The following is a 12,726-nucleotide window of genomic DNA, read 5'->3' on the forward strand; positions in this document are numbered from 1 at the left end:
TTCTCTTTTTCTTTCTTTCTTTCTCTCTCTCTCTTTCTCTTTCTTTCTTTCCTTCCTTCCTTCTTTCCTTCCTTCCTTCCTCTCTCTCTTTCTCCCTCTCCCTCTCTCTCTTTCTTTTTCTTTTCCTTTTTTTTTTTTTGAGACAGAGTCTCGCTCTGTTTACCAGGCTAGAGTGCAGTGGCATGATCTTGGCTCACTAATTTTTTTGTATTTTTAGTAGAGATGGGGTTTCACCATGTTAGCTAGGATGGTCTCAATCTCCTGACCTCATGATCCACCCGTCTTGGCCTCCCAAAGTGCTGGAATTACAGGCATGCGCCACAACACCTGGCTAATTTTGTATTTTTAGTAGAGATGGGGTTTCCCCATGTTGGTCACGCTGGTCTCAAACTCCATCTCAAAAAAAAAAAAAAAAGAAAATTTGTGGATTTTTTTTCTGTATCCATCTCTTACAGTTTTTTTGAGGTGGGGTAGTAAAATTTGTATAATGTTTTTACCGTCTTAACCAGTTGTACCACTTTGTAATGCTGTGTGTATTTTCACTGCTGCACAGCAAATCTGCAGGAAACTCTGAATCCATTAAACAGCTTCCCATTCACTCCACTTTTTTTTTTTTTTTTCCGAGACTGAGTCTTTCTCTGTTGCCCAGGCTGGAGTGCAGTGGCACGATCTTGCCTCACTGCAACCTCCACCTCCTGGGTTCAAGCCATTCTCCTGCCTCAGCCTCTCGAGTAGCTGGGATTACAGGCGCATGCCACCACGCCTGGCTAGTTTTCGTGTTTTTAATAGAATCAGGGTTTCACTATGTGGGCCAGGCTGGTCTTGAACTCCTGACCTCGTGATCTGCCTTTCTTGATCTCCCAAAGTGTTGAGATTACAGGTGTGAGCCACCGTGCCCTGCCTCCACTTTCTGTCTCTAGGATTTTGGCCACTGTAGGGACCTCATGTAAGTGGAGTCACACAGTGTTTTGTGATGGCTCATTGCACTCCATGTGGCGTCCTTGAGCGCCGTGCCTTCTGGAGCATGTGTCTGAGCTGCCTTCCTTTTTAAGGCTGAATGATGGGCGGGGGTCTGCATGGGCCACCTGTATTTATCCTCTTCTGCTGGGTGCTCAGGCTCCTCTACCCCTGGCTATTGTGGATGATGTTGCTGTGGATGGGGGTGTGGGTGCTGCTGTAGACGGGCATGTGGATGCTTCCATGGACCTGGGCGTGGATGCTGCCACGGACGGGGGTGTGGATGCTGCTGTCGTGAACGGGCGTGGATGCTGCCGTGCACAGGTGTGTGGATGATGCTGCTGTGAACAGGTGTGTGGGTGCTGCCACGGACTGGGGTGTGGATGATGCCGTGGACGGGGGTGTGGATGATGTTGCAGTGGATAAGGATGTGGAGATGTTCCCATGGACAGGGATGTGGATGCTGCCGTGGACAGGAGTGTGGATGATGCTGTGGACCTGGGTGTGGATCCTGCTGCGGACAGTGGTGTGGATGATGCTGCTGTGCACTGGGGTGTGGATGATGCTGCCGTGAACAGGGATGTGAATGCTGCCATGGACGGGGCTGTGGATGATGCCGTGGACGGGGGTGTGGATGATGCTGTGGACGTGGGTGTGGATGATGCCACAGACCTGGGTGTGGATAATGCTGTTGTGAACAGGTGTGGATGCTGCCATGGACCAGGGTGTGGTTGCTGCCATGGACGGGGTTGTGGATGATGCTGCCATGGACCTGGGTGTGGATGATGCTGCTATGAATGGGTGTGGATACTGCCGTGGACAGGGTTGTGGATGATGCTGCCATGGACCTGGGTGTGGATGCTGCTGTGGACAGTTGTCGATGATGCTGCCGTGGATAGGGGTGTGGATGATGCTGCCGTGGACCTGGGCGTGGATGATGCTGCCGTGAACAGGGTTGTGGACGCTGCTGTGTACATGGGTGTACAAGCCTTGTTTTGTTTCTAACAGAAGAATACTTTATGAGTGAGTCACCACCCTAAGGGCCACTGGCGTGGCCTGGGGTGCTCTTCCAGGGCTGGGCCATTCGGATACCCCCGGCCATGCCCAGGACCCCAGGCAGGTGCCCTGGACACATTTCCACGTGAGTTGTCCTGATAGAATTGATTGTGCTGGTGTTCACAGCAGTATCATCCACAAAAGGCTGGGTGGTGAGTTGGCATTTGTACGTGGCTGCGTTTCTTAGAGTTTATTGTTTTGAATCACTTTCGTTCTTCTGTTCGTGCCCATTCCTGAGAGAAAGCACGCTGGTGCTGAGGTGCAGGTCATCACATCTGCTCATGGCCTCTCTTCTGCCCCCCTCGCAGCCCCCCTGGCCACAGAGAGGAGCCTTACTTGACAGAGGCGGGAAGGGACGCTTTCGACAAGTTCTGCAGGCTCCGCCAAGGGGAGCTTCAGCTGCTTGCTGGGGGCGTCCTACAGGCCCCGCAGCCCGTGCTGGTGAAGGAGTGTGAGCTGGTGAAAGATGTGCTGAACGTCTTGATTGGGGTCGTGTCTGCCACGTTTTCCCTCTGCCAGGTGAGAGCTGCTCGCTCCCGGCCACAGCGGCGTGGGGCTGGCCCCCTCTCCACCAGGCACTGCCCAGCCCTTTACAGGGCAGAACAAGCCCCGGTGCAGGGAGTGGGGAGTGGCAGGGAAGGCCATCTTCAAGGGCCACCAGTGCTGATAGCCAGCGTCATCCCATTTTGGTTCTAAAAAGTGTTAACATTCTTTTAAAAAACTGCAGAGAAATAACATGTTTATTGCTGTCGGCGAAGCGATGGGAAATGTCCCTTCCCCCATTTCCATTTCCATCTTGGAGAAGTGCCAAGATGGCACTTCTCTCTCTCTCTCTCTCTGCCTTCCGAGCCTTCCCATCGCTCGGGAGGAGCACCTGCTTGCCTAGAGCGTCCCAAGATTGGGGCCTGCGCTGCTCTTCTCACTGGGCCGCTGTGTCATCCGAGATGGGTCCGGGACTTGCTGGTTCTGGCACCAGCTGCAGTTTAGCCAGCCCTCTTGCTGGGCACTGAAGCAGTAAATGGATTTATTCAGAAATAGGAAATCTTGTTCTGTAGCTTTTTCATTTAAGTGCTTATCTCCTTCTTTGGTCTTAAATGTTCTGGCCGGGCCCGGTGGCTCATGCCTGTAATCCCAGCACTTTGGGAGGCCGAGGCGGGCGGATCACGAGGTCAGGAGATTGAGACCATCCTGGCTAACACGGTGAAACCCCGTCTCTACTAAAAATACAAAAAATTAGCCGGGCAAGGTGGCGGGCGCCTGTAGTCCCAGCTACTCAGGAGGCTGAGGCAGGAGAATGGCGGGAACCTGGGAGGCGGAGCTTGCAGTGAGCTGAGATCGCGCCACCACACTCCAGCCTGGGCAACAGAGCGAGACTCCGTCTCAAAAAAAAAAAAAAATGTTCTTTTATGGTGGCCATTCTTAGACTTCAGAATGGACTGCCCCAGAAAAGTGCTCACCAGCAAGCTCCAGCTGCTGCCGGCGCCTGTTCTCAACACCGTTCTTGCAGCTCATCTTGTCTGTTGTGGGGATAGCCTTATTGTGTGGCACCAACCCTGACTCTTTCTCTTGGTTTTTGAGACAGGGTCTCACTCTTTCGCCCATGCTGGAGTGCAGTGGCACCGTCACAGCTCACAGTAGCCTCGACCTCCTGGGCTGCATCTCAATCCTCCCACCTTAGCCTCCTGTGTAGCTGGGACTACAGGCATGTGCCACCACACTCAGCTCATTTTTTCTTTTCCTTTTCTTTTTTGAGACAGAGTCTCGCTCTGCTGCCCAGTCTGGAGTGTAATGGCATGGTCTCGGCTAACTGCAAATTTCGCCTTCCAGGTTCAAGCAATTCTCCTGCCTCAGCCTCCCGAGTAGCTGGGATTACAGGTGCACGCCACCATGGCCCGCTAATTTTTGTATTTTTAGTAGAGACGGGGTTTCACCATGTTGCCCAGGCTGGTCTCGGACTCCTGACCTCAAGTGATCCACCCACCTTGGCCTCCCAAAGTGCTAGGATTATAGGCGTGAGCCACCACACCTGGCCCAGCCAGCTCATTTTTAAAATGTTTGTAGAGATGGGGTCTTGCCGTGTTGCCCAGGCTGGTCTTAAACTCCTGGGCTCAAGTGATCTGCCTGCCTCAGCCTCCCAAAGTCCTGGGATTACAGGTGTGTGCCACCATGCCTGGCCCCTATTTTTCATTTCTGTTTTTAGTAATTTGATTTTTTTCTCTTTCATAGTCATCTTTTTTAAAAAAAATTTTTAAATTTTTAAATTTTTTTTGAGATGGAGTCTTGCTCTGTCACCCAGGCTGGAGTGCAGTGGCGCGATCTCGGCTCACTGCAGGCTCCACCTCCCGGGTTCATGCCGTTCTCCTGCGTCAGCCTCCTGAGTAGCTGGGACTACAGGCGCCCACCACCACGCCTGGCTCGTTTTTTGTATTTTTAGTAGAGACGGGATTTCACCGTGTTAGCCAGGATGGTCTTGATCTCCTGACCTCGTGATCCGCCCACCTTGGCCTCCCAAAGTGCTGGGATTACAGGCATGAGCCACCGCTCCCAGCCCATAGTCATCTTTTTTCTCAATTATTCTAGCTAAGACTTGTCAATTTTGTTGATCTTTTCAAAGATCCAACTTTTTGTTTGGTTCTCTCTATTGTTTTTCTATTTTGTATTTTTCTTTTCTTTTTGAGACACAGTCTCACTCTGTCTCCCAGGCTGGAGTACAATGGTGCGATCTCAGCTCACTGCAGCCTGCACCCCCTGGATTCAAGCGATTCGCCTGCCTCAGCTTTTCAAGTAGCTTGGACTACAGGTGTGGACTACCACGCCTGGCTAATTTTTGTATTTTTAGTAGAGATGGGGTTTCACCGTGTTGACCAGGCTGGTCTCAAACTCCTGACCTCAAGTGATTCACCCACCTCGGCCTCCCAAAGTGCTGGGATTACAGGTTTGAGCCACTGTGCTTGGCCTACTCTGTATTTATTTCTGCTCTAATTACCATTTGTTTTCTTCTGCTAGTTTTGGGTTTAACTGCTTTTTTTTTTTTTTTTTTGAGATGGAGTCTTGCTGTGTTGCCCTGGCTGGAGTGCAGTGGCACAATCTCGGCTCAGTGCAACCTCCTCCTCTTGGGTTTAAGCAGTTCTCCTGCCTCAGCCTCCTGAGTAGCTGGGATTATAGGCGTGCACTAGCCCGCCCGGCTAATTTTTGTTTTTAGTAGAGATGGGGTTTTCACCATGTTGGTGAGGCTGGTCTCAAACTCCTGACCTCAAGTGATCCACTTGCTTCGGCCTCCCAAAGTGCTGGGATTACAGATGTGAGCCACTGCGCCCAGCCTGTTTTGTTTTTGTTTTTTTGGAGACAGGATCGCCCAGGCTGGAGTGCAGTGGTTCAAACATGACTCACTGCAGCCTCAACCTCCTGTGCTCAAATTGATCCTCCTGCCGCAGCCTCCTGAGTAGCTGGGACCAGCAGGCTTGCACCACCATGCCCGGCTAATTTTAATTTAATTTTTTTTTTTTTTTTTTTTTTTTTGAGACGGAGTCTTGCTCTATTGCCCAGGCTGGAGTGCAGTGGCGCCATCTCAGCTCACTGCAACCTCCACCTCCCGCATTCAATGATTCTCCTGCCTCAGCCTCCTGAGTAGCTGGGACTACAGGTGTGCCACGCCACGCCCCGCCCAGCTAACTTTTTGTATTTTTAGTAGAGACAGGGTTTCACCATGTTGGCCAGGATGGTCTTGATCTCCTGACCTTGTGATGCGCCGGCCTTGGCCTCCCAGAGTGCTAGAATTAGAGGCAAGAGCCACCACACCCAGCCTAGAGATAAGTCTGTGTGTTTTTTTTTTTTTTTGAGACGGAGTCTCTGTCGCCCAGGCTGGAGTGCAGTGGCGCGATCTCAGCTCACTGCAACGTCCGCCTCCCGCGTTCAACGATTCTCTTGCCTCAGCCTCCTAAGTAGCTGGGACTACAGGTGCACACCACCATGCCCGGCTAATTTTTGTGTTTTTAGTAGAGATGGGGCTTTGCCATGTTGGCCAGGCTCATCATGAACTCCTGACCTGAAGTGATCCACCCGCCTCGGCCTCCTGAAGTGCTAGGATTACAGGCATGAGCCACCATGCCTGGCCTGACTTTTAAAATTTTTGTAGAGATGGGGGTCTCGCTATGTTGCCCAGGCTGGTCTCAGACTCCTGGGCTCAAGTAATCCTCCTGCCTCAGCCTCCCAAAGTGCTGGGATTATAGGTGTGAGCCACTGTGCTTGGCCTAACAGCTCTTTTTAAAATATCTCTTTAGGATATACACAGTGGTGTTGTGATTTAGTATCTTGTTTCCTCGTAATGTGGGATATCTCTTTTCCTTTCTGATGTGGGTATTTGCAGCTGTAACCTCCCTCTTGGCTTCTGCTGCACCCCATTCGTTTGGTTGTCATGAGCCCTCTACTGGGGGCCTCCATTCTGGTTATAAACACATCGCGGGGAATGTGCTGTGGCGAGTCTTTGTGCATCTTCCATCGTTTCCGCTATTTCATCCTGAAGAGTTTGAATGAGTGGGTCTCAACTGCAAACATGTTGTACAGCTTCTGCCCCAGGAGGTTGTCTGTGTACTTGGGTCCTGTGGAAGGGGTTCTGTTTTTTCCTACCCTTTTCTACACTTGGCATTTTAAACATGTATTTTTCAGTGTGGTGAGAATTGGTGCCTTGTTTTGGTGTGTATGTTTTTGTCCCTCAGTGTAGCAGTTCTGGGTACGCCTTCTGGGCATTTGCTTTTGGGTCCTGGGACACTCTAGGTGGTGTGGGGTTGGGTGCAAGGGTGGAGGGAGACGGCACCTTACTGGGGGTCTGGGTGCCTGGCCTCTGACCGGTGTCCTCTGCCCCTGTGCAGCCGGCCCAGGCCTTTGTGGTGAAGCGGGGTGTCCACGTGTCAGGAGCGTCTCCCGAGAGCGTCAGCAGCCTGCTCTCGGAGGTGGCCGAGTATGGGACGTGCTACACACGCCTGAGTCACTTCTCTCTGCAACCTGTCCTGGACTCTTCGTACAGCAAAGGCCTCGTGTTCCAGGTATGGCCTCTGCCTCACGACTGTCACACACCTTTGTGAGAACGGTGCCCACGACCTGGAAAAGAGAATCTCAGAAGTCCTTCTGCAGGACCAGAGAGTCTAAACCTTTTCTTTCCTTGCTAACATCTGAAACCCGATAGTGGCTCTTGAGGGATGGGTCAGTGAAGATGTTTTACCTCACTGGAAACCTGGGGCAGATGTGTGTGGGCCCTGGGGTGTGTGCGAGGCAGGTGCAGCCAGCATTCGGGGCATGCAGGGCAGGAAAGGCGTGAGTGGGGCTCTTGCTGCCTGCTCCCCAGTGGCACATTGCGGATAACTGACACTGCCTGGCCCTCGCGTTGAGTGAATTTACATTGCTGGGCATTCTGAGCCAAGTCTGGCTCCGGAAGCCGCTCTGGTGAGTCTTGAAGCTGGCTCATATGATTGGGAGAGAATAGGCAGGCGGATGATGGGTCATTTGGGGGGCTGAGAGGAGGGTGTTGGGGAAGGTGGGCAGAGAGCACTGGAGGAGCAGGGGCTGTAGGGTGGGGTGATGTGGTGAGGTTTAGGTTTTAGACGGGCTGTGGACGTGGGCATGGTGGGAGCTGCATGGGGCGGGGAGAGCTTCTAGGCAGAGGCTTAGCCCTGGGGCACTTGAGGGCTGGAGATGGTGGAGAAGGGGTCAGAGCAGGGACACTGAGAAGGGCTGGACTGTGGTTCCCGCTCATCTGCCAGGAGTGGCCAGGCGGGTTCTGGGGTGGGGGGACTGAGATTGGTCCAGGGTGCGCCTGTCTTGGCGTGACTTGCAGGGCCTGCTGCTGTGGCGTTGCCCGGGACGCTGGTGCCACTGAGACCGCTGTGGTCCGAGCAGACGCAGCCCTCACAGCACTAGTGTCTGTGCACAGAGTGCAGCCGCCATTTCCCCCCTCACCCCTCAACCCTTATGCCACGCCCCTGGGGCAGCTGGTCTCAGATGAGGGGAAGGGTTGGTGGGGGGGCCACATTTCCACCTGGTCCAGTGGCGGGACGTGGCTCACAGAGGCCCATTGCTTGTAAATGGAGCCCAGAGCTGAGGCAGGAAACAAAGCGCTGTGCCCAGCACTGGTGCCCCTCAGGCCCTGGTCACAGCTGCATCCATGTGCCTGGCCGCCCTCCTCTCAGCCTCTTTGCCCACAGGCCTTCACCAGTGGCCTGAGGAGGTACCTGCAGTATTACCGGGCCTGCGTCCTTTCCACTTCGCCCACCCTGAGCCTCCTCACCATTGGTTTTCTCTTCAAGAAACTGGGCCGGCAGCTCAGGTGAGCCTCAGCATGGCGACTGAGCAGGGGACTTAGCAGGAGCAGCATGGGGCTTGCTGGGTGATGGAGGGTTTGCTCTGCTTCCTGGCAAGGAGGGCCTGTGAGAATAGCCCTCAGCAGGTGACTGGACGTCCCTTGGCTGGCCGAGTTCACCAGGTGCCGGGCACTGAGTGGGTGTGTCTGCCGTGGGCCCACCACAGCTGGCCCCATCCAGGCCCTCCAGGCCCGGTGGCTCCTAATTGGCACACAGGGTCCGTAGGGATGTGGCTTCTGGTACACACAAGCTGGTTAGTGAGCAACCAGGCTGGGGAGCTATTGGCAAGTACCGTCGGAGAAGGAAGAGTGAGGAGTTGGGCGTTGGGAGCAGTGGGAGAGGTGACCTTCGAATGTGGCAGCCCTGTGGAGACCCAAGGGCTGAGACACCGTGGGGCAGGGGAGCCTGGGCTGTGAAGGCGCGAGTTGTGGCAGGTGCTTGGTGCCACTGTGTGGATGGGAGGGGCTCTCAGGTGCAGCCCCCAGAAGTGGGAGGATCAGGGTGATTCGTGTGTTGGCCAGAACCTGGGAGGGAGGGGCCTGTTTGGTGTGGGTACTTCAGTGGGTCTGTGTGGACAGCGCAGAGGCCCAGGGCTGGGCACAGTCCTGCAGGGAGCCCATTTCTGGGTCGTTGGGGTGCATGTGGTTTTTAAAGCCTGCATCTGAAGTCAGTTGCTCCAGGGAGCATGAAGATACATGGAGATTTTGCTCATGATCTGATCCAGGCCTGGGGACCCTGAGCCTGGTCACCTGGTCTGATCCTGCCTCTGGGTCTAGGTACCTGGCCGAGCTCTGTGGCGTTGGTGCTGTGCTCCCAGGCACCTGCGGAGGAGGCCCCAGGGCTACGTTTCCCACCGTGAGTTGTGTGTCCCTGCCGAGTGTGTCACCCTGGCGGGTTTCAGGAAAGGGGGCGACTGAGCGTGTCCCTGGGGGGCTGCTGGCGGCAGGGCTGCGTCTGACTCCCAGCGCTGGGTGCACTGAGCTGCCTCCCCACCCCCTTTGCGCTCCGCAGGGTGTGAAGCTGCTGTCCTACCTCTACCAGGAGGCGCTGCACAACTGCAGCAACGAGCACTACCCTGTGCTGCTGTCCCTGCTGAAGACCAGCTGCGAGCCCTACACCCGGTGGGCGGTGGGTGGTGGGCAGTGGGCTGGGCGGGCAGTGGGCTAGGCGGGCATGCACTCCCACCAGGCAGACATTTGAGAGCAGTCCCTTGTCAGACACCTACTGAACGTGGGGATCACACAGGAAGGAGAGGGCAGGATAGGTGGCCTGGGCAGGAGCCCCCAACCCCCCACCCCAACCCCACTCCACACCCCCTACCCTGCCCCCACTCCATCCCACCCCTCATGGATGGCCAAATCCCACCCCTCCCCTCGCTGACAGCCACGCCCCACCCCGCCCCTTACAGACGGCCGTGCCCCCACCCCGCCCCTTACTGACAGCCACGCCCCACCCCGCCCCTTACAGACGGCCCCACCCATCTCTCTGCTGACCATGCCTACCCCTGCTGCTCCCCTATTGCAGGTTCATCCATGACTGGGTGTACAGCGGGGTGTTCAGAGACGCTTATGGCGAGTTCATGATTCAGGTGAACCACGAGTACCTCAGCTTCCGAGGTAGGTGGCAGCTGGTTGCGGGGCAGGGGTCCATGCCTGTGGGCCTGGGTTCAGGGCCACGGCCATGCAGGCCACCCTGGTGTTCGCCCCACCTTAGATAAGTCATACTGGACACATGGCTACGTGCTCATCTCCAAAGAGGTGGAGGACTGTGTTCCCGTGTTTCTGAAGCACATTGCCCACGACGTGTACGTCTGCGGGAAGACTATTAACCTGCTGAAGCTCTGCTGCCCCCGGGTGAGAAGGGGCTCACGCATGGGGAGGGGAGAGGCCGGTCTTCCCCAGGGCTGAGTCTGAGGCTGGGGCTGGGGCTGAATGCTGGGGGCTGTGCCTACATCCCCTTTGGCAGCATTACCTCTGTTGGTCTGACGTCCCCGTCCCCCGGATCTCGGTGATTTTCTCCCTCGAGGAGTTGAAGGAGATTGAGAAGGACTGTGCCGTGTATGTTGGGCGCATGGAGAGGGTGGCCCGCCACAGCTCTGTCAGCAAGGAGGAGAAGGTGCGTGGCACCACGGGTCTCAGGGGCTTTCTTTGCCCCACCTCTGCTTCCTGGGGTCTCAGGTTGGTGGGGTGGACCATGAGGGCTGTGCAAGATGGGGGCCTCCCTTCTGGCATTTTCTGTCCTGGCGGTGGCCTGGGTGGGTGCGAAGGGGGAGCTGAGACGAATATCCTGGAGCCAGATGCCAGGCAGGGGCTCTGTTCTCTCCTTCTGGGTCTGGGTGGCTCAGCCTGAAGCCCAGGTTTTGGTGGCGTGGGAAACTATGCTGGGGCTTCCCCTGGGCCTGCCGGCTGTGGACAGACCGTCCTGGCTGCACTCCAGGGCGGCAGGGGCTGTGGTCCTGTACTCAGATGGCCTTTGCAACTCCCCCTTCTGCTGGGAAGGGACAGTGTGTCAGGGACGGGCCACGCCTCTCCTGTGTCCTCTGGGAGGGGCTTGGTGGTACAGTCAGTGCCATTCCGAGGAACACTTGTTTCTGGGCCGCTGCCTGGTGGGTGGCAGGGATACCTGGGCAGGGGCAGGCCTGTGAGGCCGAGCGGGGAAGCCCCCTCTCTGAGGCCCCTTGGTTTCCTTCCAGGGTAGGCACACAGCCTGGGGTCCTCAGCCCCAGATGTCTCTGTGAGAGCCGGTCAGCTCCCGTCCGTGGCCTGGAGCCAGCTTTGCCACTACTGAGAGCCTGGGGGTGGGGGAGGGGTGGCGGGGGGGTGTCCTGCCATCACCTGGTCCCTCCTCGAACTTGGACCATGTGTCTCCCCTGCTGGCCCTGAGTCCACAGGTGTCCTGGGCATCCTAGGTGAGGGGTTAGAGAATTAGGTTTTTTTTTTATTTGAGACAGGGTCTCACTGTGTGAGCCAGGAGGCTGGAGTGCAGTGGCTCGAACATGGCTCACTGTAGCCTCCACCTCCCAGGCTCAAGAGATCCTCCTGCCTCAGCTCCCCCCAACCACCGCCCCTCAAGTAGTTGATACTATAGGCGCCCGCCACCACACCTGGCTAATTTTTGTATTTTTAGTAGAGGTGGAGTTTTGCTATGTTGTCCAGGCTGGTCTCAAACTCTAAGCTCAGGTGATCTACCCACCTTGGCCTCCCAAAGTGCCAAGATTACAGGCATGAGCCACTGCACCTGGCCAGGATGCTTTGTTTACCAGTTGTCTTTCTCAGGAATTACGTATGGAAATTGCAAAACAAGAATTAATTGCTCATGCCCGGGAAGCAGCATCCAGGGTCCTGAGTGCACTGAGTGGTGAGTGGCCCCAAGTCCTCCCTTCTACAGTTTCGGGGGGCCTTGCTGGGGCCTCCTTGTGACATTGCACCTCTTACTGTCCCAATGTAGACCGGCAGATGTCAGAACGGATGGCCTTGGATGCCCGAAAGCGCGAGCAGTTTCAGAGGCTGAAAGAACAGTTTGTGAAGGACCAGGAGGTGGGTAGGAAGGAGCTGTCCCTGCGGGGTCAGGCCTGCGAGTCCTGATCTCACAGGCCAGGCCGTGTGTTCACAGCGACGCCAGGCGGCCAGGCAGCAGGAGCTGGATGATGACTTCAGCTACGCCCGTGAGCTCCGAGACAGGGAGAGGAGGCTGAAGTCCCTGGAGGAGGAGCTGGAGAGGAAGGCGAGGTAGGGCAGCCGGGGCTCCAGGCCTAGGGGAGCAGCGTGGCAGGAGCCCTGTAGCTCTGGCTTAATCTCACTGATGATTTTACTTTTTGTTTTGAAAACCTTCAAGCAACATTAAGGTAGAAAGACCAATATGCTGAACCCAGAGTGGCTGTGGCCGTTCTGCCATATCCAGGTGTCCTTAGCCGTCCTGCGTGTTGTCTTGTGGGTGGTTTGTATGGATTAGGGTCCAGGCGAGGCCTGCATACTGTTTGGGGTCCTGTCTCTATTTTCTTTTTTTTTTTGAGACGGAGTCTCACTCTGTCGCCCAGGCTGGAGTACAGTGGCCGGCTCTCAGCTCACTCCAAGCTCCGCCTCCCGGGTTTACGCCATTCTCCGGCCTCAGCCTCCGGAGTAGCTGGGACTACAGGCGCCCGCCACCTCGCCCGGCTCGTTTTTTGTATTTTTTTAGTAGAGACAGGGTTTCACCGTGTTAGCCAGGATGGTCTCGATCTCCTGACCTCGTGATCCACCCGTCTTGGCCTCCCAAAGTGCTGGGATTACAGGCTTAAGCCACCGCGCCCGGCCTCTATTTTCTTTCTAAACATCCCCCCTTACTTATTTTTAAGTCTGTTATTGGTCTGAGACAGGGCTTT

At 55.6% G+C, this 12,726-nt stretch overlaps 1 protein-coding gene across 1 annotated transcript; it reads left to right on the plus strand.

Annotated features, from left to right (window-relative positions):
* The first annotated feature begins 1,401 nt into the window (after nt 1-1,401).
* LOC111534760 (gamma-tubulin complex component 6-like) lies at nt 1,402-12,379 on the plus strand. The gene is made up of 12 exons (XM_026451769.2): nt 1,402-1,633; nt 2,279-2,532; nt 6,882-7,055; nt 8,211-8,332; nt 9,143-9,221; nt 9,378-9,487; nt 9,891-9,982; nt 10,080-10,219; nt 10,332-10,481; nt 11,642-11,723; nt 11,814-11,902; nt 11,979-12,379. Exons 1-12 carry the CDS (start codon nt 1,402-1,404, stop codon nt 12,096-12,098), a joined length of 1,644 nt encoding a protein of 547 aa, XP_026307554.1. The 3' UTR covers nt 12,099-12,379.
* The last annotated feature ends 347 nt before the right edge of the window (nt 12,380-12,726 follow it).

This window comes from Piliocolobus tephrosceles, unplaced genomic scaffold, assembly GCF_002776525.5.
Source record: "Piliocolobus tephrosceles isolate RC106 unplaced genomic scaffold, ASM277652v3 unscaffolded_30360, whole genome shotgun sequence".
Classification (NCBI taxonomy): domain Eukaryota; kingdom Metazoa; phylum Chordata; class Mammalia; order Primates; family Cercopithecidae; genus Piliocolobus; species Piliocolobus tephrosceles.